The sequence below is a fragment of the Saccopteryx bilineata genome, chromosome 3, assembly GCF_036850765.1.
Source record: "Saccopteryx bilineata isolate mSacBil1 chromosome 3, mSacBil1_pri_phased_curated, whole genome shotgun sequence".
In the NCBI taxonomy this organism is placed as follows: Eukaryota; Metazoa; Chordata; class Mammalia; order Chiroptera; family Emballonuridae; genus Saccopteryx; species Saccopteryx bilineata.
Window position 1 is genome coordinate 203,102,216 of NC_089492.1, and position 24,450 is coordinate 203,126,665.

Genomic DNA, 24,450 nt, shown 5'->3' on the forward strand with positions numbered 1-24,450 from the left:
TCGGGGTTTTTTATAGTTCCATATAAATCTGATGATTTTTTGCTCTATTTCTTTAAAAAATGTCATTGGAATTTTGATGGGAATTGCATTAAATTTGTATATTGCTTTGGGTAATATAGCCATCTTGATTATATTTATTCTTCCTAGCCAAGAACAAGGTATATTCTTCCATCTCATTATATCTTTTTCGATTTCCCTTAACAATGGTTTATAGTTTTCATTATATAAGTCCTTTACATTCTTTGTTATGTTTATTCCTAAGTATTTTATTTTTTTTTGTTGCAATCGTGAAGGGGATTATTCTTTTGAGTTCCTTCTCAGTTGTTTCATTGTTGGCATATAGAAAGGCTATTGACTTCTGTATGTTAATTTTGTATCCCGCGACCTTACTGTATTGGCTTATTGTTTCTAGTAGTCTTTTTGTGGATTCTTTGGGGTTTTCGATGTATAGGATCATATCATCTGCAAAAAGTGATACCTTTACTTCTTCTTTTCCGATATGGATGCCTTTTATTTCTTTGTCTTGTCTGATTGCTCTGGCTAGAACCTCTAGTACCACATTAAATAAGAGTGGAGAGAGTGGACAACCCTGTCTTGTTCCTGATTTAAGGGGGAAAGCCTTCAGTTTAGTGCCATTTAATATGATGTTAGCTGATGGTTTATCATATATGGCCTTTATCATATTGAGATATTTTCCTTCTATACCCATTTTGTTGAGAGTCTTAAACATAAAATTGTGTTGTATTTTATCGAAAGCCTTTTCTGCATCTATTGATAAGATCATGTGGTTTTTGTTCTTTGTTTTGTTGATATGGTGTATTACATTAACCGTTTTACGTATGTTGAACCATCCTTGAGATTCTGGGATGAATCCCACTTGATCATGATGTATTATTTTTTTAATATGTTGTTGTATTCGATTTGCTAGTATTTTGTTTAGTATTTTAGCATCTGTATTCATTAGAGATATTGGTCTGTAGTTTTCTTTTTTTGTGCCATCCTTGCCTGGTTTTGGTATGAGGGTTATGTTGGCCTCATAAAATGTGTTTGGAAGTATTGCTTCTTCTTCAATTTTTTGGAAGACTTTGAGTAGAATAGGAACCAAGTCTTCTTTGAATGTTTGATAAAATTCGCTGGTATAGCCGTCAGGGCCTGGACTTTTATTTTTGGGGAGGTTTTTAATGGTTTTTTCTATTTCTTCTCTACTGATAGGTCTGTTTAGGCTTTCTGCTTCTTCTTGACTCAGTCTAGGAAGGTTGTATTGTTCTAGGAATTTATCCATTTCTTCTAGGTTGTTGAATTTAGTGGCATAAAGTTTTTCATAGTATTCTACAATAATTCTTTGTATATCTACGGTGTCCGTGGTGATTTCTCCTCTTTCATTTTGGATTTTGTTTATATGAGTTCTTTCTCTTTTTTCCTTGGTAAGTCTAGCCAAGGGTTTGTCAATTTTGTTGATCTTTTCAAAGAACCAGCTCCTTGTTCTATTAATTTTTTCTATAGTTTTTCTGTTCTCTAATTCATTTATTTCTGCTCTGATTTTTATTATCTCCTTTCTTTGGCTGGTTTTGGGTTGTCTTTGTTCTTCTTTTTCTAGTTCCTTAAGGTGGGAAGTTAAGTGGTTCACTTGGGCTCTCTCTTGTTTGTTCATATATGCCTGAAGCGATATGAACTTCCCTCTTATCACTGCTTTTGCTGCATCCCATAGATTCTGATATGTCGTATTGTCATTTTCATTAGTCTGTATATATCTTTTGATCTCTGCACTTATTTCTTCTTTGACCCATTCATTTTTTAAAAGTATGTTGTTTAGTTTCCACATTTTTGTGGGATTTTTTTCCTCTTTTTTGCAGTTGAATTCTAGTTTCAAGACTTTATGATCAGAAAATATGCTTGGTACAACTTCAATTTTTCTGAATTTGCTGATATTGTTTTTGTGGCCCAACATATGGTCAATTCTTGAGAATGATCCATGTACACTGGAGAAAAATGTATACTCAGTCACTTTGGGATGAAATGTCCTGTAGATGTCTATCATATCCAGGTGCTCTAGTGTTTTGTTTAAGGCCACTATGTCTTTGTTGATTGTCTGTTTGGATGACCGATCCAGAGCCGTCAGCGGTGTATTGAGGTCTCCAAGTATGATTATATTTTTGTCAGTTTTTGTTTTAAGATCAATAAGTAGCTGTCTTATATATTTTGGTGCTCCTTGGTTTGGTGCATATATATTAAGAATTGTTATGTCTTCTTGATTCAGTGTCCCCTTAGCCATTATGAAATGGCCATTTTTGTCTCTAAGTACTTTTCCTGTCTTGTAGTCAGCATTATCCGATATGAGTATTGCTACACCTGCTTTTTTTTGGATGTTATTTGCTTGGAGTATTGTTTTCCAGCCTTTCACTTTGCATTTGTTTTTATCCATGTTACTTAGATGAGTTTCCTGTAGGCAGCATACAGTTGGATTTTCTTTTTTAATCCATTCTGCTACTCTGTGCCTTTTTATTGGTGAGTTTAATCCATTTACATTTAGTGTAATTATTGATACTTGTGAGTTCCCTATTGCCATTTTATATCTTGCTTTCTGTTAGTTTTGTGTCTTGTTTGATCCTTCTCTTTCGTTTTTCTATCTTTTGTTTTTATTTGGTTGTATTCCATACATCTTTCCTCTGTTGCTATCTTTTTTATCTCATGTGCTTCTGTGGTGGTTTTTTCAATGGTGGTTACCTTTGAGTAATGAAAAGGGTCCCTACCCTGTTCATTGTAGCGAACTATTTTGTGAGTACTTTTGCACTCCATCGTCCGTTGCTACTGTTAATCTCCGTCTTCTCCCCCTCTTTCTTTTTGTTGTTGTCACAGTTTAAATTTGGTTTTATTGTGTTCTTCTTGGAGCTTTTACTTGTGGCTCTGTTTTTTTTTGTTCTTTGTATCTGATTGGAGAACCCCCTTTAGTAATTCCTGGAGTGGGGGTTTTCTGATGATAAATTCCCTCATCTTTTCTGTATCTGTGAATGTTTTTATTTCTCCTTCGTATTTGAAGGATAGCTTTGATGGGTATAGTATTCGTGGCTGAAAGTTCCTCTCTTTCAGGACTTTAAATATTGGGGTCCACTCTCTTCTAGCTTGTAGAGTTTCTGCTGAGAAATCTGATGATAATCTAATGGGCCTTCCTTTATATGTTGTATTCTTCTTTTCCCTGGCTGCCTTGAGAATTTTTTCTTTGCTGTTGGTTTGTGTCAATTTCATTATGATATGCCTTGGAGTAGGTTTGTTGGGGTTAAGAAAACTTGGAGTTCTGTTTGCTTCTTGAATTTGAGGCTTTAGTTCTTTCCACAGGCTTGGGAAGTTCTCATCAATTATTTGTTTAAGTATGTTCTCCATTCCATTTTCTCTCTCTTCTCCCTCTGATATACCTATTATTCTTATGTTATTCTTTTTGATGAAGTCAGATAATTCTTGTAGGGCTATCTCATTTTTTTTAATTTTTGAGTCTCTTTCTTCTTCTCTCTGTTGTGCCTCAAGTTGCTTGTCTTCTATTTCACTAATCCTCTCTTCTATCTGACCTGTTCTATTAGCTAAGCTTGTTACTTCGTTTTTCAGCTCGTGAATTGAGTTTTTCATCTCTGTTTGATTTGTTTTTATAGTTTCAATTTCCTTGGACATATATTCTTTGTGTTCATGGAGTTGTTTTCTGATTTCCCTATATTGCCTTTCTGTGTTTTCTTGTATATCTCGGAGGATTTTTAGGATTTCTATCTTGAATTCTCTGTCATTTAGCTCCAAGGTTTCCAATATATTAAATTTTTTCTCCATAGATTTTTCCTCATCTAGCTGTGTTACCTCTCTTTCTTTTGTATCCATGATATTCGATTTTCTCTTCCTTAATGGCATCTGAGGGTGGTTTTGTTGATAGTATTAATGAGATTTAATAAAGAATAAAAAGTTAAAAAAAATAAAAAAATAACAAATCGAAAAGAGTTGTTTTTTTTAAAAAAATTAATAATGAAATAAAGAAAAATAAAATAAAATAAAAATTTTTAAAAAAGGAAATTATTCCCCCCCTCTTTTTTTCCTCTCCTCTCCTCTCCCCTCTTTCTTGAGAAAATCTTGTGGTGGACTGTGAGTTATAACAAACAATGCCTGTGATGGAGGGCCTGAATTGGGGAAAAGTAATAAAGGGGCAAAAAAGAGAGAAAGAAAAAGAAAAAAAAAAAAAAAAGGAAAAAAAATAAAAGAAAAAAGAAAAAAAAAAGAGCGTATGGACCCACAAAAAGCAAATAAGGAAAAAATTTGGGTCAAGAATAAAATGATTTGCTTTTAGGTGTTGGTTTTCTAAGAGTTATGATGAGAGGAATAAGAGGAAAATGGAAAAATGGGGGGACAAATTAAAAACTTACTATTGTATTTAGTGGAACAAGAACTAGATAATATGGAGAGCCAGGGATGGGAGCACTGCTAGTGAGTTAAAAAGGTGAAGTAAAAACTCCCCAAAATGCCACAAACATAGGTTTGAGTCCCAGATAAGATAATTTGTTTGTTATTGAGGTTTGAATGAGAGGAGATGTAAAGGAGAAAGGAAGAAACTAATATAGAGGGAGAAAAGAAAGAGAGAGAGAGAAAAAAAGAGGGAACCACTAAAAGAAGAAAAAAGAAAGGAGAGAGAGAGAGAGAGTTAAGGGTTTTGGAGTGCAACCCTCATAGAGAGAAAGGAAGAGAAGAGAAATGATAATGGGAGATGTAACACTTATGGGTAGTGTAGTTCAAGGAGAGGAGAGAGTAAGACCGGTAGAGAGTTAATCGGCCAAATTGGAGGAGGAAAAAAAAGTCTCAAGAATGAAGATAAGAGAAACAAACGAACAAATATAATAAAATGGGATAGGTTATAAAGTCTGCAGATTATTCTTGATTTTGAGAGGTTATCTTCTTGCTTTTTCTTTTCTCTCCCTCTTCCTGGTCGGTGACTCTGTACCCCGGGTTCTGCCCCTTTGGCACGCTCAGGTAGAGGTTTGCAGTTGATAAGTCTCTATGGCAATGTCATGTATTGTACTTTATTCTCGTTGGGAGTCGAGGCTCATTAGCATTTATAGGCTCCGACAGTGAGAGAGTCCGTGTTCCTGGAGCCTTTCTCCTAGTCTTTCCTTCCTCAATTAGTAGCCTGATAGTCCAGGTATGGGGTTGCTGCTGCCTCTTCCTGGATAGTAAGAGGCTCAAAGAGCTGGCAACTCCCCACTCTATTTCCACTCAGCACAGGGCTCTGGGTAAGGCTCAGTCAGTCAGAGCTGCTAGCATAATCAGGCGGGCTTTCCGCCCACTCGAAGACCTCTGGCTCTGCCACTCTATCCGGTAACACAAGCGGGCGCCCACTTCCGGGGCGCTTGGAGGAAACTCTCACTCACTGTCTGCAACCAGGATATCCGGCCAGCAGTCTCACGCTCTGAGTGAAACCCCCAACCGCAGGGAAAGGTTGCAGCGTTGGAATTGAGTCTCGCTCCGTCCCCGTGTGCGGCTTTTGCAAGGCGCTGGGGCGGCCCGAGATTCCGCTTTGGCCCACACAAAGGCCCCTGACTCTGCCCCTCTCTGCGATAACACTGGCGCACACTGCCGAGGCACTCGGAGGAATCGCTCACTCCTTATCTGCGCGCGCAAACCAGGATATGAGGCCGGCCGTGGTTCCCTCTGAGTGAAACAGCCTCCAGCACGGAAAATCTCCACCGTTGGGATTAGTTCTCACTCCCTCCCGTGCGTGGCTTTCCCAGGGCGCTGGGGCTGCCCAGAGACTCTGCCCTCAGCCCACAGAAAGGCCTCTGACCCTGCCTCTCCGTGGGGCAACACGGGCACCCACTTCCGCGGCTTAGGAAGAAATCTCTCTTCCACTAACTGCGCACCGACCAGGAGACCGGGTAAAATGGCCGCTCCGCTTGTCTTTCTTTGTTTGGGTTTGGCGCGAGTGTTAGCTTGTATTGCCCGGGTTGCCACAGGATCAGATTTTCCTCGGCTTGGATCTCTGAGCCACAGCCTGGTTCGGCCGTTTTTGCTGCGGGGGCCTGTATCTATTCACCCCCTTTGCCCGCCTCAGTTTCTATATTCACAGTTACCAGAGAAAGCCGCCCTGTTTAGGTTAGTGAGGAAGGCGGAGCATTTCTTACTCCCTATTTCCTTCGGGGTTTGGTTATATATTTAGCCAATTTTTCACTCAATCATACCTTTGGGTGTATTGCGAAGAATCTGGAAGCTCCAAGTATAGGTTTTTCTGTTTCTGGTTGAAGATGTTGTTGAGTTTTGGGGGAGATTTATCGGTATCGCTTCCTACTCCGCCATTACTCTGACGTCATCCTCTAGTTTTTCATTTTAGCAATCTATTCGTGATAATGCTATAAGGTGAATCTAAGTCTAGCTGTTGCTACTTTGTTTTTACCATGCTAAAGAGCCAATTTCAACCAAACATATTAGTGAAAGTGGACTTAATACTTTAATGTCTTTGACTCAGAATAATCTAGGAGGAAGAAAATAGGCAATGAAACTAACCAAAAATTGTTTCAGTAACACAGCTTCTACTTATATCTATCCAGAATGCAACAAGTGTAACAAAAGACTAATTTAATTACACAATTTTGTTCAGTGGTTTAATACATTAGAATCCCTTAAAATTACATATATTTTGTTTCTGAATTATGATTCACACTAAAATTCAAATATAGGAGAATGAAACATAATAGAAGATAAAACCAGAAAACAGAGACAATATTTGAGGCACTTACCAACTTTTAAAATTTGTTGATGGTTAGAATTTCTTTGCTCATTTCAATTATTCACTTTTGAATTTTTATGTTTATATTATTTTATTAAATCAAATGCTCAAAATATAAACACAGGACCCTTATAACCCCCACAAAGCCACCACAAAAAAATGTAAGGTGAAGAATAGGCTACAAAATTATAGTGATTATCTTTTGACCAGAAAAATAGAACTTTTATGGATGAACTTACTGGTAATGAAAAGGGATGTTAAAAAGAGCTTTTTAAAACGCTAGAAATAAAAAGGGAGTCTAGCCCTGGATGGTTGGCTCAGTGGTAGAGCATTGGCCTGGCTTGCAGGAGTCCCAGGTTTGATTCCCGGCCAGAGCACACAGGAGAACCGCCCATTTGCTTCTCCACCCCTCCCCCTCTATTTCCTCTCTGTCTCTCTCTTCCCCTCCAGCAGCCAAGGCTCCATTGGAGCAAATTTGGCCCGGGGCGCTGGGGATGGCTCCATGGCCTCTGCCTCAGGTGCTAGAATGGCTCTGGTCTCAACAGAGCAAAGCCCCAGATGGGCAGAGCATTGCCCCCTGGTGGGCATGCCCTGTGGATCCCTGTCAGCACATGCGGGAGTCTGTCTGATTGCCTCCCTGTTTACAACTTCAGAAAAATACAAAAGAAGGAAGGAAGGAAGGAAGGAAGGAAGGAAGGAAGGAAGGAAGGAAGGAAGGAAGGAAGGAAGGAAGGAAGGAAGGAAGGAAGGAAGGAAGGAAGGAAGGAAGGAAGGAAGGAAGGAAGGAAGGAAGGAAGGAAGGAAGGAAGGAAGGAAGGAAGGAGAAAGGAAAGAAAGAAAGGGAGTCTAAGCATAAAATGAAAACAACAATTACAAAAAACCTTGAGTGCCTTCCAAAAAGTACTCCTGAGAGGCAAGGCTGCGGACCTCTGTCAGCCTGCTGCTAGGGGCTCCCATCCAGCCTGCTGCTCTGTGTTTATTGTGGGGTCAGGGGACACAAGCCAAGTGAGGAGGGGGGCTAGCTGGGATTCGTGATCCCGGTGAACAGGAAACATGTCTTTCTTTCCACCGGTTTCATTCCTTCCGGTGGACGGGGAGTGGGGAGAGGTGAGTTAATGTCACCTAAAATGCTGTGACCTTTCGGTTTCAGATCTTTTCAACCTGACTCAAAACTACTTGGCAGTGATTACCGGCTGGATCTTCAGCGTTTAAAACGAAGCCAGAAAGCAGCTTTCTTCCACTTGAGCCAGACTCAGGAAGAGCGCTTGAGAAGCAAGCAAGGACAGCTGGGAACTCTTCCGGTCTGCAGACCCGGAGACAGGTAAGTTTGCTGCTAGCCTTGGTCTTTCATGCGCATGGTTGTTAAGTAACATCAGCAACAACAATCCGTACTTCGGGGCACATCCCGCGCTGGCGGCCCGGGCCGGGCGACGGTGGATCCGTCCCTGGGCTGGCGGCTGGCGGCTGATGCCCGAAGCGGTGTGGCCCGCGGGACTCTATTCTCAGGGCAGCACAGCGTCTCCATTTGAATCGTAAGGCAGCAACGGGCACACCTTGTTCCTCGGATGTGCCGCTGCTTCTTGGGCATCCACCCAGGGCTGCACAAAGAGCCCTCCTGCATGGGAGAAGGAGTGCATCCTCCATCACCTGCAGGAAGGGGCAGAAGTCCTTTCTCTGAGGAACCAAACCGGCCTCCTAGCAGAAGCGCTTGTTAAAGACAGTGCCTTCCTCCGCCTCCCTGCTCCCCACCTCAGAAAAGATGGTCCTCAAAGCACAATTTCAATATTAAACCATTCTTTACTGTATTAACCACATACACCATTCCAAAGATTGTACAATACAAAGCGGTATTTAGATGAAATAATTTATTCTCATGCTCAATAATCAGCTGTTAAAAGTAACTATAAAGTGTATGCCTGTTTTTTATCCTATGCTGTTACCAAATGTATGATGTCTACCAAAAAAAAACAAACAAAAAAAAAACACTTTTATTTTCAGGTTTAGTTTCTTGCTGTTTCCTTTGTATGGATATAAAAAAAAAACTTCCTCAGCTTGTTTGTAAGGTCTATTAACACAGCAACAGAGAAGTGGGAGGAGGAAAGGGAGCAAGGAGGAGTGAGAAACCACTGGAACTTCTTGAACACACAGACTCCAGGAGCTGTGGGGCAGAAGTGCTCATTCATCAACTTTCTTTTACAGACAACTTGGTCTTGAGCTTAAACCTCTCAATTTCTGACTCAAAACGGCCTCTGAGGACCCTGGAGGAAGAGCACAGGCAGCCCCTTAGTCTAGGATGCAGGGTTCAGCTGCTGGCTCTGGTTCTGGGAGCTCAGCTTCTGCCTTTGGAGCAGTGGTGGGTGTGTGGTGACAGCCTGGCAGCATGTCACATAACCAGGACAGCAGCAAGTGATCTGGAAAAGATAGGTGCAGGGAGGGATGAGAGATTAGTTTCTTCTGGCTCTTTAAGGGCAGGTGGCAGTTTCTTCATCTGTGAGCTCAATGTTCCTAATAGTAATTTGCATCAGGATAGACTTATCAAGGTATCTCAACCCTGACTGCACACTAGATTAGATTTGCCTCCTAAATTATTATTGTTCATTATTATTACTATTATTATAGAATCATGAGCAGGATTGTCTCAGAGAGCTCTGGCTGCTTTTATTAATTGGATCGAGAGAGAGAAAAAAAGAGAAAGCCAGAATCAAATGGGCTGCCTAAAGATTATGGCCTCATTCTCATCCCCAATTGCACCTTCACAAGTTGGAAAGTAAGCATGTTATCTCTGGGTTTTGGCCGTAAGTCATTGGTCAGGTCCAAGCTTGCTGCAGATACCTCCTGGGACAGATACTTTCATGGTATGTTCTAAAAATTGGGAAGCACCAACTCAGCCTTTCCTACAAAATAAATTGGCCTTTCTTCTCCCAAATTGTAGGGCAGGCAAGTTCAGGAGTTTATAGACCCATTTGAGGATGGCGTTTAGTATGACTCTTTTCACATGGATACTTTTCTAAGTGTATTTTTAAATTATAGTTGACAAACAACATTATATTATTTTTAGTTGGTGTCCCCATCTGGCAGCATACATTGTTCTTTCGATGTTACTGACTCTATACCCTATGCTGTACTTTGCATCCCCATGACTCTTTCTATAACTGGAAGTTTGTACTTCTTAATCCCCTTCAATTTATTTGCCCATTCCCCCACCTGCTCCAATCTGGCAACCAACAGTTTGTCTTTGCATCTATGAGTTTGTTTCTGTTTGTTCTGTTTGTTCATTTATTTTGTTTTTTAGAGTCCATTTAATACCACAATGATTTCATATGGTATTTGTCTTTCTCACTTATTTCACTTAGAATAACACCCTCCAAGTCTATCCATATTCTTGCAAATGGCAAGATTGCATTTTTTATGGTAATTACCATTTTCCATTTATACGTATACCGCATCTTTATCCATTCATCTATCGTTAGATACCTAAATTGCTTCCATATCTTGGCTATTGTAGTTAATGCTGCAATGAACATAGGCGTGCATATATCTTTTTGTTTTGTTTTTAGTCTTTTATTTTTCAGTTAAAGTTTACTTTCAATATTATTTTGTATTTGTTTCAGATGTACAGCATAGTGGTGAGTGCAAATATCTTTTTTAAATTTGTGTTTTTTACTTCTTCAGATAAATACCTAGAAGTAGAATTGATGGGTCATATGGTAGTTCTATTTTTAGTATTGAGAGGAAATTCCATATTATTTTTCATAGAGGCCACACCTGTTTACAATCACACCATTGTGCATAAGAGTTTCTTTTTTTCTGTGTTCTTGCCAAGATTTATTATTTGATGTCTTTTTGATGATAGCCATTCTGACCAGTATGAGGTGACATCTCATTGTGATTTTAATTTGCATTTCTTCAGTGGTTAGTGATGTTGAACATTATTTCATGGTCTGCTGATCACATGAAGAGCCTCTTTAGAGAAATGAGTTCTAAATATATTTTGGATATTAACCCCTTACAAGACATATTTTGCAAACATCTTCCCCCATTTAGTAGGCTGCCTTTTTGTTCTATTGATGTTTTCCTTTGTAGTGTAAAAGCTTTTTAGTTTAATTTAGTTCCATTTGTTTATTATTGCTTTTGTTGTCTTTGCCCTAGGAGAAATATCTCCTCAAAATACTGCTAAGATCAATGTCAGAGAATTTATTGCCTGTTTTCTTCTAGCAATTTTATGGTTTTAAGGTTTACTTTTAAGTCTTTAAACCATTTTGAGTATATATATATATATATATATATATATATATATATATATACATATGAAAGCGGTCTAGTTTTATTTTTTGCTTGTATCTGTCCACTTTTCCAAACACCACTTCTTGAACATACTTTACTCCATTGTATATTCTTGTCTCTTTTGTCATAGATTTATTGACCACATAAATATGGGGTTTTGGGCTTTTTGTTCTGCTCCAGTGACCTTTGTGTTTATTTTGTGCTACTACATACTGTTTTTTATTACTAATACCTTGTAGTCTAGTTTGATACTAAATAAAATGATACCTTCAACTTTGTTTTTCTTTCCCAAGAGCACTTTGGCAGTTCGAGGTCTTTTGTGGTTCCATATATCTTTTAGGAATATTTGATTTACTTAGGTGAAAAATGCCATTAGTATTTCAATAAAGATTACATTGACTCCATAGATTGTATGAACATTTTAGTGATCTTAATTCCTCCAGCCCACTAGTACAATATATTCTTCCATTTATTTGTAACTTCTTTATTACTGTGATTAATATCTTATAGTTTTCAAAGTACAAGTCTTTTACTTCTTTGCTTAAACTTATTCCCTGGTATTTTATTCTTTCTGATGCAAAAGTAAATGAAATTGTTGTCTTAGTTTCTTTTTCTGATAGTTGGTAATTGGTGTATAAAAATGAAACTGTTTTCTGAATGTAAATTTTGTATCCGGCTACATTACTGAATTTATTTATTAGTGCTAATAGTTTTTTCTGTGTAGAATCATTAAGGTTTTCTATATATTGTATCAAATCACCTGCATATATGGCAACATGGATATTTTTGAAAACTTACATGGAAGGTGCAAGAATTTGAAGGTTCTCTTGTTATTCTTCATTGAATTTTACTAATATATATTTTCTATTGGCTTAAAATATATAGTCCTTTTTTATTTTTATGCACATTTTTATTTTGAAAATCAAAATCAATCTCCTAGTGAATTAGGTTTCCTTCAAAGGAGATGACTTTTATACTTTGTGGTTAAAAATATATATTTTGATAACTTCTTAAAAAGAAAAATCAAAAGCTGTTTCCTTCAGACACCCCAAATTCATTTAGTCCATTGAATAGCATAAATGCTTCTATATATATTACATTTCATTGATCTATCATATGTCAGCCTGAATTGTCCATTTAAAAACTCATAACTACTTGCCATACTCATTACTAGTTTCATGATCGTTCTCAACAACTAGGATCACGAGACAGAAGAGATGTGTGGAAACTGTAGTTTAACAATTTAGGGCTTTCATTCCGAAGTTGTCCTGCTCCTAGGTTCTTCCTCAGCATCAGCCTCACTGCCCTCTTTAATGCTGGTTAAACCACAGGTCTGGGGAGATGATGTTCAATTGACGTGAAGGCTTTGTTTCTCGTGATGGTGAACTTTGCATTGGGTAGAGCCATTCTATTTCATTCCAAGTTGTGGCTGCCTAGTGCCAGCAATAACATTCAATCTGATATCCTCACAACATCAGGAACTTATTGGCTCTTGCCTAAAATCACTATAAAGGCAAAGCCAAAAATAGATGAATCTCTCAGTGTAGGGCTTAGCCTATGCTTACTATAACAAAAACAAAGCCAAAAAACTTAAATTGTCCTAAAGTGTTTTGTATAACTCTGCATCAAAGAATAACATTATAATTTTATTTCTACTGGGATATTTTTTCAGGTTGGCAGGTTGCCATGGCACCTAGACTCAACATGATGGCCCCCATTTGTTTGGTGGAAAACATCAATGAGCAGCTGTCAGTGAATCAGGAAGCTCTACAGATTCTTGACCAGATTTCTCAGCCATTGGTGGTTGTGGCCATTGTAGGACTGTATCGTACAGGCAAATCCTACCTGATGAACCAACTTGCAGGACAGAACCATGGTGAGTGTTGTTGGAAGCAGGGGACAATTCTTTGACTCTAGTCAAGTTTCCTAGTTTTCTTCCCTGGTTACATGAAGAAAGAACTCAGCTTCTCTCAATAAACCAACCTTCTAATTCTAATTCTTACCATTAAATTACTACCTTAGTGTATTCTATTACCCAACTAGTCTTTGTATTACTCTTGTTAAGAAAAACCTCTCCCACTAACAGACAGATTCTTTTTACCTTATTTTACCTGTGCAAGCATTGGGCTGTTACAATTGTGTTTCCCCTCTTTCTCTCATAACATATTTGATGTGGAATATTTCCATCAGCATATAAAGATGTTTGAATATATGTCATTATGTTAAAATTCTTTTGTGCCCTGGCCAGTTGGCTCAGTGGTAGAGGGTCCACCTGGTGTGTGATGATTCCCTGTCAGAACACACAAAAGAGATGACCATCTACTTCTCCTCTTCTCTCTTTCTCTCTCTCTTCCTTTCCCGCAGCCATGGTTCCATTGATTCAAGCACAACAGCCTCAGGCGCTGAGGATGGCTCTTTTGAGCCTCCACCTCAGGTGCTAACCATAGCTAAGTTATAATCATCTTCCCCAGATGGGCAGAGCATCAGCCCCAGATGGGGGATAGCCAGGTAGATCCTTATCTGGATGTATATAGGAGTCTGTCTCTCTCCTCTCCTTTCACTTAAAAAAAAATAGATTCAATGGGGAACACATTTTTTTTTTTCATTTTCAGTTGTATGAGGTTTTAGAACTGTCTCTATATACTTCTGCATTGCTGATTCCAAATATGACATCCGTGTTTTGGTGCATGCACTAGTTTTTATGCAATTTTAATTTCTTTTTTGTTACAGTTAATGACATGTATTGGTTTTTAAATTGGAGTTAAAGGGCAATGACTCTTGAACATAACCACAAGGCAATTAATGTTTTACAAACATCACTTTTACATAATTGTAGTTGTTTTTAAATGTAAAAAATTATTATCTAATAAAGACACCCTCTTATTTTGTTTTAAGATTGAATCATGGCTTCTTCAAGTAGGCGTAAGTGTATGAATAGTCCTGAAATCGTCTGTTATATATGTGTCTGTTACACACTTCAACATCAGAGGTGCAATATTTCATCATTTGTGACATGTGCATATATTGCCTATTTTTAAGTTCCTCTTGGCGATCAAAATAAGAATTGGGCTTCTCATATTGTGTGTCATAATTGTGAGGAAATGCTTTGTGACTGGACAAAAGGAAAACACAAAAGAATGCCTTTTGATATTCCCATGGTTTGGCGTGAACCTAAGAACCACAGCAGTGACTGTTATTTCTGTCTGATCCATACAAAGGGCATCAGCAAGAAAAAATGACATATGATCCATATCCTAATATTTCTTCAGCAATATGACCTATCCTACACTCTGAGACACTCCTGGTTCCAGTTTTCAATGGTTTTATTTCTTCTAAGGATGAAGAAAGTGAACATGGTGATCAAGTATATTTTGATAAGATTCACGAGGAAGTGGTTGTAGAATCTGAAGGGTCTTCTTCTGATGCCAACAGTTTAGCCAACCCAAATTGAATGACTTAGTAAGAATGATATAAAAATTGTCCTTGACTTTCTGAAGTACGAGGAGCATAACTGGATCATTTGTGTGGACCTTAAAATGGTAAATTTCCTGCTAGGACAACAGAGAGGTTTTATGAAGTATCCTTGCTTTCTGTGTTTATGGGACAGCCAGGCTCAGGAGAAATGCTCGACACAAAAGGAGTGACCAAAACGTGAAGCTCTGGAAGTAGGGATACAAAATATTGTGAATGTACCTGTAGTCAATCGAGACAGGATCATTTTTCCCCCACTTCACATCAATCTTGGCTTAATGAAGCAGTATGTTCAGGCTTTGAATAGAAAAAGTGAATGCTTTCAACATATTACTTCTGCTTTTCCTGCCTTGTCTTTCAAGAAGATAAAGCAGGTGTATTCGATGGACCTCTAATTCGAACCCTCATACGTGACAAAGAATTTGCCAGGAAAATGAATAAGGAGGAGAAAGCAGCATGGCAGTCTTTTGTGGCAGCTACAAAGAACTTCCTTGGCAACAAAAAAGCAGAAAACTATGCACTTCTGGTTCAAAGGATGCTGTTGGCTTTCTGCAACATTGGATGTAACATGAGCGTTAAGATTCACTTCCTGACAGTCACCTTGATAAGTTTTCCAAAAACCTTGGAACTGTTAGTGATGAGCAGACTACTGTGGCACATCAAACGAGATTGTCTTCAACAAGTACACACAAGCAAGAGCTACAAACGTAAATTTTTGCCTGAATAGAATTTAAATAAGTTTTGCACAAATTTTATGATTAAAATAAGTGTTTTAATATGTTCTATTTTGAAATTGTAAACAAATTCTGATGCAATCATATCTTTTAGTGTATTGGTATATTTACTGCATTATATAAATTATATATTTTCACAAAGAAATATGCCCAAGAAGACATTCTACTTCATTATGTTAAACTAAATGTTGAAAATTTTACAATAAGATGAAAACATAAAATTTTGAATTGCAAAAGAACTGTAGCTTACAGAGAAAAACTAATGTCAGATTTGAGATCAGCATTCTCAAATTAGGTAAGAACAAGTGTTTTTGAGGATGCAACAAAAATTTTGTTCCCCAGTGATTTTTGTGAGTTCACATCCCATTATAGCTACCAATCTCCCCAACTCCTGTCATTTTTTTTTTATCGCTTAGACTGGAAAGATATTTTCTTAATTTCTTTGTTGTTATTGCTTTATTTGTTTGTTTTCCTTTAAATTTCTCTTGATTTTCTTCTTTTCACTTCTATCTGGCTTTGGACTTGGCCTTTCTTTTAAAATGCATTTATTGTAGTTGTCAGTGTGATCTCCATTACATCTGGTTCGTGGATGCCTCTCGCCTCCATCTTGAGCCCTTGCCAGGTATCATTCTCACAGTTTATATTTAGCTCTTCCTTGAAATAGATGACAAACTTAAGGCTTTTTTACAAAGTAGGGAAAGCACCATCTTTATTCTGCAGTACTTACTTTCCAGCAAGTCTGTCATTATAGCCCTTTAAGCTGCTTAGATTAACTGTTGTCAGTGTGTGTTGGGTCTCTCCTTCCTTTACAGGATTCCCTCTGGGCTCTACGGTGCAGTCTAAAACCAAGGGCATCTGGATGTGGTGTGTGCCTCATCCCTGTAAGCCTGACCACATGCTGGTCCTTCTGGACACTGAGGGCCTGGGCGATGTGGAAAAGGTAAGGCAGAGGGTCACAGATAAATTGTTTTAATCTGGATATTCTCTTCATGCATTTAGTAATTTAACTGCTCAATCTACTTGTGAAACCTCAAAATCCAACTATATATCAGGCAAATTTTTGTTTGTTTAAATCTTACTTCGAGTTAAGAGGAATAAAATTTTCCTTTATTTCTTGGCACTGGGTGAATAATTTTATTTAATTTAATAAATAATTACTGAGCAGCATGTTCTCAGGTCTCTAGATTATTACTGTATATATTAGTGACCAAAGTAAAAGTCCTGCCCTCAAAGAGTTTGCAGTCCTATCATGAAGTCCACTAAGTATTCACAGAGCATTCTAGTATATATAATTTGAGACAACTTTGAATGCACTGATTCTATAAGGTCTACCAGAAAGTTCTTTCTGTTTCCATCACAAGTTTCGACACATAAGCACATTTTATTTAACGCATGTGTGCCTTTCTATTTTTTAATTGATTTTACTAGGGTGACATCAATAAATCAGGGTACATATGTTCAAAGAAAACATGTCCAGGTTATCTTGTCGATCAATTATGTTGCATACCCATCACCCAAAGTCAGATTGTCTTCCGTCACCTTCTATCTAGTTTTCGTTGTGCCCCTCCCCCTCCCCTTCCCCTCTCTCTCCCTCCTCCCAACCACCACACTCTTGTCAATGTCTCTTAGTCTTGTTTTTATGTCCCACGTACATATGGAATAATGCAGTTCTTGGTTTTTTCTGATTTACTTATTTCTCTCCGTATAATATTATCAAGATCCCACCATTTGTTGTAAATGATCCGATATCATAATTTCTTGTGGCTGAGTAGTATTCAATAGTGTATATGTGCCACATCTTCTTTATCCAGTCTTCTATTGAAGGGCTTTTTGGTTGTTTCCATGTCTTGGCCACTGTAAATAATATTGCAATGAACATGGGGCTGCATATGTCTTTATGTATCAATGTTTCTAAGTTTTGGGGGTATATACCCAGTAGAGGGATTGCTGGGTCATAAGATAGTTCTATTTTCAGTTTTTTGAGGAACCACCATACTTTCTTCCATAATGGTTGTACTACTTTACATTCCCACCAACAGTGAATGAGGGTTCCTTTTTCTCCACAGCCTCTCCAACATTTGCTATTACCTGTCTTGTTGATAATAGCTAATCTAACAGGTGTGAGGTGGTATCTCATTGCAGTTTTGATTTGCATTTCTCTAATAGCTAATGAAGATGCGCTTCTTTTGATATATCTGTTGGCCATTTGTATTTCTTCCTGGGAGAAGTGTCTGTTCATGTCCTCTTCCCATTTTTCTATTATATTGTTTGTTTGTTGTTGAGTTTTATGAGTTTTTGTATATTTTGGATATTAGGCCCTTATCTGAGCTGTTTTTTGAAAATATTATTTTCCATTTAGTTGGCTTTCTGTTTATTTTGTTATCAGTTTCTCTTCCTGAGCAAAAACTTCTTAGTCTGATGTAGTCCCATTCATTTATTTTTGCCTTCACTTTCCTTGCCTTTGGAATCAAATTCATAAAATGCTCTTTAAAACCAAGGTCCATGAGTTTAGAATCTATGTCTTCTTCTATGTACTTTATTGTTTCAGGTCTTATATTTAGGTCTTAGATCCATTTTGAATTAATTTTAGTACAAGGGGACAACTGTAGTCGTTTCATTCTTTTGCATGTAGCTTTCCAGTTTTCCCAGCACCGTTTGTTGAAGAGGCTTTCTTTTCTCCATTGTGTGTTGTTGGCCCCTTTATCAAAAATTATTTGACCATATATATGTGGTTTTATTCCTGGGTTTTCGATTCTGTTCCATTGGACTGAGTGTCTATTTTTCTGCCAATACCATGCTGTTTTGATTGTCGTGGCTCTATAATATAGTTTGAAGTCAGGCATTGTAATGCCCCCAGCTTCATTCTTTTTCCTTAAGATTACTTTGCCTATTCGAGGTTTTTTTATAGTTTCTTATAAATCTGATGATTTTTTGTTCCATTTCTTTAAAAAAATTGTAGTTGAAATTTTGATGGGAATTGCATTAAATTTGTATATTGCTTTGGGTAATATGGCCATCTTGATTATATTTATTCTTCCTATCCAAGAACAAGAAATATTCTTCCATCTCATTGTATCCTTTTCGATTTCCCTTAACAATGCTTTGTAATTTTCATTATATAGGTTCTTTACATTCCTTGTTATGTTTATTCCTAGGTATTTTATTTTTTTTGTTGCAATCATGTAGGGGATTATTTCTTTGAGTTCGTTCTCAAATGTTTCGTTGTTGGCATATAGAAAGGCTATGGACTTTTGTATGTTAATTTTGTATCCTGCGACCTTACTGTATTGGCTTATTGTTTCTAGTAGGTTTTTTGTAGATTCTTTGGGGTTTTCAATGTATAGGATCATGTCATCTGCAAAAAGTGATACCTTTACTTCTTCTTTTCCGATATGGATGCCTTTTATTTGTTTCTCTTGTCTGATTGCTCTGGCTAGAACCTCTAGCACCACATTAAATAAGAGTGGAGAGAGTGGACAACCCTGTCTTGTTCCTGATTTAAGGGGGAAAGCCTTCAGTTTTGTGCCATTTAATATGATGTTAGCTGATGGTTTATCATGTTGAGATATTTTCCTTCTATACCCATTTTGTTGAGAGTCTTAAATATAAAATTGTGTGTTGTATTTTATCGAAAGCCTTTTCTGCATCTATTGATAAGATCATGTGGATTTGGTTTTTTGTTTTGTTGATATGGTGTGTATGTTAACCGTTTTATGTATGTGGAACCATCGCTGAGATTCTGGGATGAATCCCATTTGATCATGATGTATTATTTTTTTAATATGTTGTTGTATTCGATTTCCTAGTATTTTGTTTTGTTTTAGCATTTGTATTCATTAGAGACACTAGTCTGTAGTTGTCTTTTTGTTTTTGTTTTTGTTTTGTTCTTTTGTGCCATCCTTGCCTGGTTTTGGTATGAGGATTATGTTGGCCTCGTAAAATGTGTTTGGAAGTATTGCTTCTTCTTCAATTTTTTGGAAGACTTTGAGTAGAATAGGAACCAAATCTTTGAATGTTTGATAGAATTCACTAGTATAACCATCTGAGCCTGGACTTTTATTTTGGGGGAGGTTTTTAATGGTTTTTTCTATTTCTTCTCTACTGATAGGTCTGTTTAGGCTTTCTGCTTCTTCTTGACTCAGTCTAGGAAGGTTGTATTGTTCTAGGAATTTATCCATTTCTTCTAGATTATTAAATTTACTGGCATAAAGTTTTTCATAGTATTCTACAATAACTCTTTATATATCTATGATATCCATGGTAATTTCTCCTCTTTCATTTTGGATTTTGTTTATATGAGTCCTTTCTATTTTTCCCTTGGTAAGTCTTGCCAAGGGTTCGTCAATTTAGTTGATCTTTTCAAAGAACCAGCTCCTTCTTCTATTAATTTTTTCTATAGTTTTTCTGTTCTCTATTTCACTTATTTCTGCTCTGATTTTTATTATCTCCTTTCTTTGGCTGGTTTTGGGTTGTCTTTGTTCTTCTTTTTCCAGTTCCTTAAGATGTGAAGTTAAGTGGTTCACTTGGGCTCTCTCTTGTTTGTTCATAAAGGCCTGAAGTAATATAAACTTCCCTCTTATTACTGCTTTTGCTGCATCCCAAAGATTCTGATATGTTTTATTGTCATTTTCATTTGTCTCTATATATCTTTTGATCTCTGTGCTTATTTCTTCTTTGACCCATTCATTTTATAAAAGTATGTTGTTTAGTTTCCACATTTTTGTGGGGTTTTTTTACTCCTTTTTGCAGTTGAATCCTAGTTTCAAGGCTTTATGATCAGACAATATGCTTGGTACAACTTCGATTTTTCTGAATTTGCTAATGTTATTTTTGTGGCCCAACATATGGTCAATTCTTGAGAATGATCCATGTACACTGGAGAAAAATGTATACTCTATCACTTTGGGATGAAAAGTCCTGTAGATGTCTATCATATCCAGGTGCTCTAGTGTTTTGTTTTAGGCCAATATATCTTTATTGATTCTCTGTTTGGATGACTGATCTAGAGCCATCAGCGGTGTATTGAGGTCTCCAAGTATGATTATATTTTTGTCAGTTTTTCTTTTAAGGTCAATAAGTAGCTGTCTTATATATTTTGGTGCTCCTTGATTTGGTGCATATATATTAAAAATTGTTATGTCTTCTTGATTCAGCATCCCCTTAATCATTATTTAATGACCATTTTTGGCTCTGAGTACTTTTGCTGTCTTATAGTTGGCATTATCAGATATGAGTATTGCTACACCTGCTTTTTTTTGGATATTCTTTGCTTGGAGTATTGTTTTCCAGCCATTCACTTTGAATTTCTTTTTATCCTTGTTGCTTAGGTGAGTTTCTTGTAGGCAGCATACAGTTGGATTTCCTTTTTTAATCCATTCTGGTACTCTGTGCCTTTTTATTGGTGAGTTTAATCCGTTTACATTTAGTGTAATTATTGACACTTGTGTGTTCCCTATTGCCATTTTATACATTGCTTTCTGTCCGTTTTGTGTCTTGTTTGATTCTTCTCTTTTGTTCTTCTATCCTTTGTTTTTGTTTGGTTGTATTCCATACTTTTTTTTTCTGTTGCTGTCTTTTTTAAATCATGTGCTTCTGTGTTGCTTTTTCAAGGGTGGTTACCATTAAGTAATGAAAAGGGTTCCTACCCTGTTCATTGTAATGCACTATCTTGTGAGTACTTTTGCACTCCATCGTCCTTTGCTACTGTTAATTTCTGTCCTTTCCCCGTTTTGTTTGTTTGTTTGTTTTTGTTGTCATGGTTTAAATTTGGTTTTATTGTTTTCTTGGTGCAGTTTTTACTTGTGGTTTTGTTTTGTTTTGTTCTTTGTATCTGGTTGGAAAACCCCCTTTAGTAATTCCTGGAGTGGGGGTTTTCTGATCATAAATTCCCTTATCTTTTCTGTATCTGTGAATGTTTTTATTTCTCTTTCATATTTGAAGGATAGCTTTGATGGGTACAGTATTCTTGGCTGAAAGTTTCTCTCTTTCAGGACTTTAAATATTGGGGTCCACTCTCTTTTAGCTTGTAGAGTTTCTGTTGAGAAATCGGATGATAATCTAATGGGCCTTCCTTTATATGTTGTGTTCTTTTTTTCCCTGGCTGCCTTGAGAATTTTTTCTTTGTCGTTGCTTTGTACCAATTTCATTATGATGTGCCTTGGAGTAGGTTTGTTGGCATTAAGAAAACTCAGAGTTCTGTTTGCTTCTTGAATTTGAGGCTTTAGTTCTTTCCACAGGCTTGGGAAGTTCTCATCTATTATTTGTTTGAATATGTTTTCCATTCCATTTTCTCTCTCTTTTCCTTCTGATATACCTATTATTCTTATGTTAAATTTTTTCATGGAGTCAGACAATTCCTGTAGAGCTTTCTCATTTTTTTTAGTCTCTTTCTTCTTCTCTCTGTTGTGCCTCAAGTTGCTTGTCTCCTGTTTCACTAATCCTACTTTTTAACTGGCCTATTCTATTAGCTAAGCTGTTACCTCATTTTTCAGCTCGTGAATTGAGTTTTTCATCTTTGTTTGATTTGTTTTTATAGTTTTAATTTTTTGGTAATATATTCTTTGTGTTCATTGAGTTGTTTTCTGAGCTCCCTAAATTGCCTTTCTGTGTTTTCTTGTATATCTCTGAGTATTTTTAGGATTTCTATTTTAAATTCTCTGTCATTTAGCTTCAAGGTTTCCAATATATTAAATTTTTTCTTCATAGATTTTTCCTCATCTCTCTGTATTACCTCTCTGTCTTTTGTATCCATGATATTCTATTTCCTTTTTCTTAATGGAATCTGAGGGTGGTTTTGTTGATAGTACTAATGAGAATTAATAAAGATCAAAAAATTAAAAAAAATAAAAAAATATATTATATCATTTTTTTTACTCCTCTCCCTTCCTTCTTGAGAAAATCTTGTAGTGAACTGTGAATTATATTGTGCTAAATAGAACAAAAACTACTTATAATGGAAGGCCTGAGTTGGGGAGAAATGATAATGGGGAAAAAGGGGGGGTTATGGACCCACAAAATGCAAAAAAGGAAAAAATTTGGGTCAAGAATAAAATGATTTGCTTTTAGGTGATGGTTAACTAGGAGACATAATGAGAGGAATAAGAGGGAAACAGGAAAAATGGTAAAAAAAATTTAAAAATTTCTATTGTATTTACTGGAGCAAAAACTAGATAAAATAAAGAGCCAGGGTTGGGAGCACTGCTTGTGAGTTTAAAAAGCGAAGTAAAAAAACCCCAAAGCACCACAAAGAAAAATTTGAGTCCCAAATAAAATAATTTGTTTGTGATTGAGGGTTGAATGAGAGGAGAAAAGAAAAAACATATATAGAGGGAGTAAAACAGAAAAAGGAAAACACAAAATGAAGAAAAAAGAACAAAAGGAGAGAGAGAGAGAGAGAGAGTTAAGGGTTTTGGAGTGCAACCCTCATAGACAGAAAGGAAGAGGAAAGAAAAGATAATGGGAGATGTAACACTTATGGGTAGTGTAGTTCAAGGAGAGGAGAGACTAAGACTGGCAGAGAATTAAACGACCAAATTGGAAGAGGAAGAAAATAATCAAGACAAGAAGATAAGAGCAACAAACAAATATAATAAAATGGGATAGGTTATAAATCTGTGGATTATTCTTGATTTTGAGAGGTTATCATCTTGCTCTTTCTTTTCTCTCCCTCTTCCTGGTTAGTGACTCTGTACCCTGGGTTCTGCCCCTGTGGCATGTTTAGGTAGAGGTTTGCAGTTGATAAGTCTTTATGGTGATGTCATATATTGGGCTTCAGTCTCATTGGCAGTCGAGGCTCATTAGCATTTGCAGGCTTCGACAAGGAGAGAGTCCGTTTTCCTAGAGCCTCTCTCCTAGTCTTTCCTTCTTGAATTAGCAGCCTGATGATCCAGCTATGGGGTTGCTGCTTCCTCTGCCTGGAGAGTAAGAGGTTCAAAGAGCTGGCAAATCCCCACTCTATTCCCACTCAGCGCAGGGCTCTGGGTAAGGCTCAATCAGTCAGGGCTGCTAGCATAATTGGGCAGGGGTGGGAGCCAGTTGTTTTCAAGATGCCTTTCTATGCACCTCTAGGCACGTCCAGAAGTCTCAGTACTCTGCGGGACCCCTTTCCCCTAGCTTTTGGCATTTTGTAACCTGTTTTGGCTGAGAGAGATCTTGTCAGTTAGGGTCGCATAGGTCAGTTGGGAGGTCAGCAGACTGTGGGTAAGCTAATCCTTCACGGGTCTGTTAGCTTGTATGGTTGGGTGAGGCACCCCACCCGCCTGGAGAAGTTCAAGCATAGGGAATCTCGTTTTTGCACACGCCACTCTTCAGGGCACAGGGTTACCCCCAAGACTCCAGTCAAAGCCCATGCAAAGGCCTCTGACTCTGCCCCTCTGTCCGGTTACATGGGCGCCCACTCCCAGGGGAATCTCTTGCCCACTCTCTGCACTCTCTGACCAGGATATCAGGCCGGCCACCTGTCGCTCCAGGTGAGGCGCCCCACCCGCATGGAAAAGTATGAGCATAGGGAATTTTGCTCCTACTCACTCCCTATGTGCTGCTTTTCAGGGTGCAGGGGCAACCCCAAGACTCCAATTTTGGCCCACACAAAGGCCTCTGATTCTGCCCCTCTGTTCGGTAACACGGGCACCCACTCCCGGGTCTCTAGGAGCAATCTTTCACACACTATTTGTGTGTGCTGACCAGGAGATCAGGGCAGATGGCTGCCCCCCTTGTTTTTCTTTGTCTGGATTTGGCGCCAGCGTTAGCTTGTATTGCCTGGGTTGCCACAAGCACAGTTTTTCCTCGGCTTGGATGTCCGTGCCACAGCCTGGTTTGGGCGTTTGGGCCGCAGTCTGGTACTATTCACACTCTATGCCCGCCTCAGTTCCTTTACTCCCAGTTCCCAGTGAAAGCAGCCCTTATTTAGGTTAGTGAGGAAGGCAGGGTGTTTGTTCCTCCGTCTTATTTCCTTCGGGATTGATTATATATTTAGTCAATTTTTTGCTCAGTCATACCTTTGCATTTAGTGTGGAACTGCTGGAGGCTCCAAGGCTAGATTTTTCTGTCTCTGGTTGAAGATCTTGTTGAATTTTTGGGGAGATTTATCGGTATCACTCCTTATGGTGCCATTTCTCTGACGTCACTCCGCCTCTCTATTTTTATCCCTTAATGTATACATATTGACGTAGCAAATTAACTAAAACAAAGTTGATTCACATTAGTCTTATGTGTGAA

The 24,450-nt window shown here is 37.8% G+C and overlaps 1 protein-coding gene across 3 annotated transcripts in view; it reads left to right on the top strand.

Moving 5' to 3' along the window:
- Positions 1-7,640: 7,640 nt before the first annotated feature.
- Positions 7,641-24,450, top strand: part of LOC136330948 (guanylate-binding protein 6-like) — a 35,407-nt gene continuing 18,597 nt past the window's right edge. The window contains exons 1-4 of one of the 3 annotated variants that reach the window (XM_066268597.1): positions 7,641-7,785; positions 7,896-8,066; positions 12,702-12,905; positions 16,047-16,174. In XM_066268597.1, the coding sequence (XP_066124694.1) occupies positions 12,716-12,905; positions 16,047-16,174 (318 nt within the window). In that variant the 5' untranslated portion in view covers positions 7,641-7,785; positions 7,896-8,066; positions 12,702-12,715. The other 2 variants (XM_066268596.1, XM_066268594.1) reach the window with 2 other exon arrangements.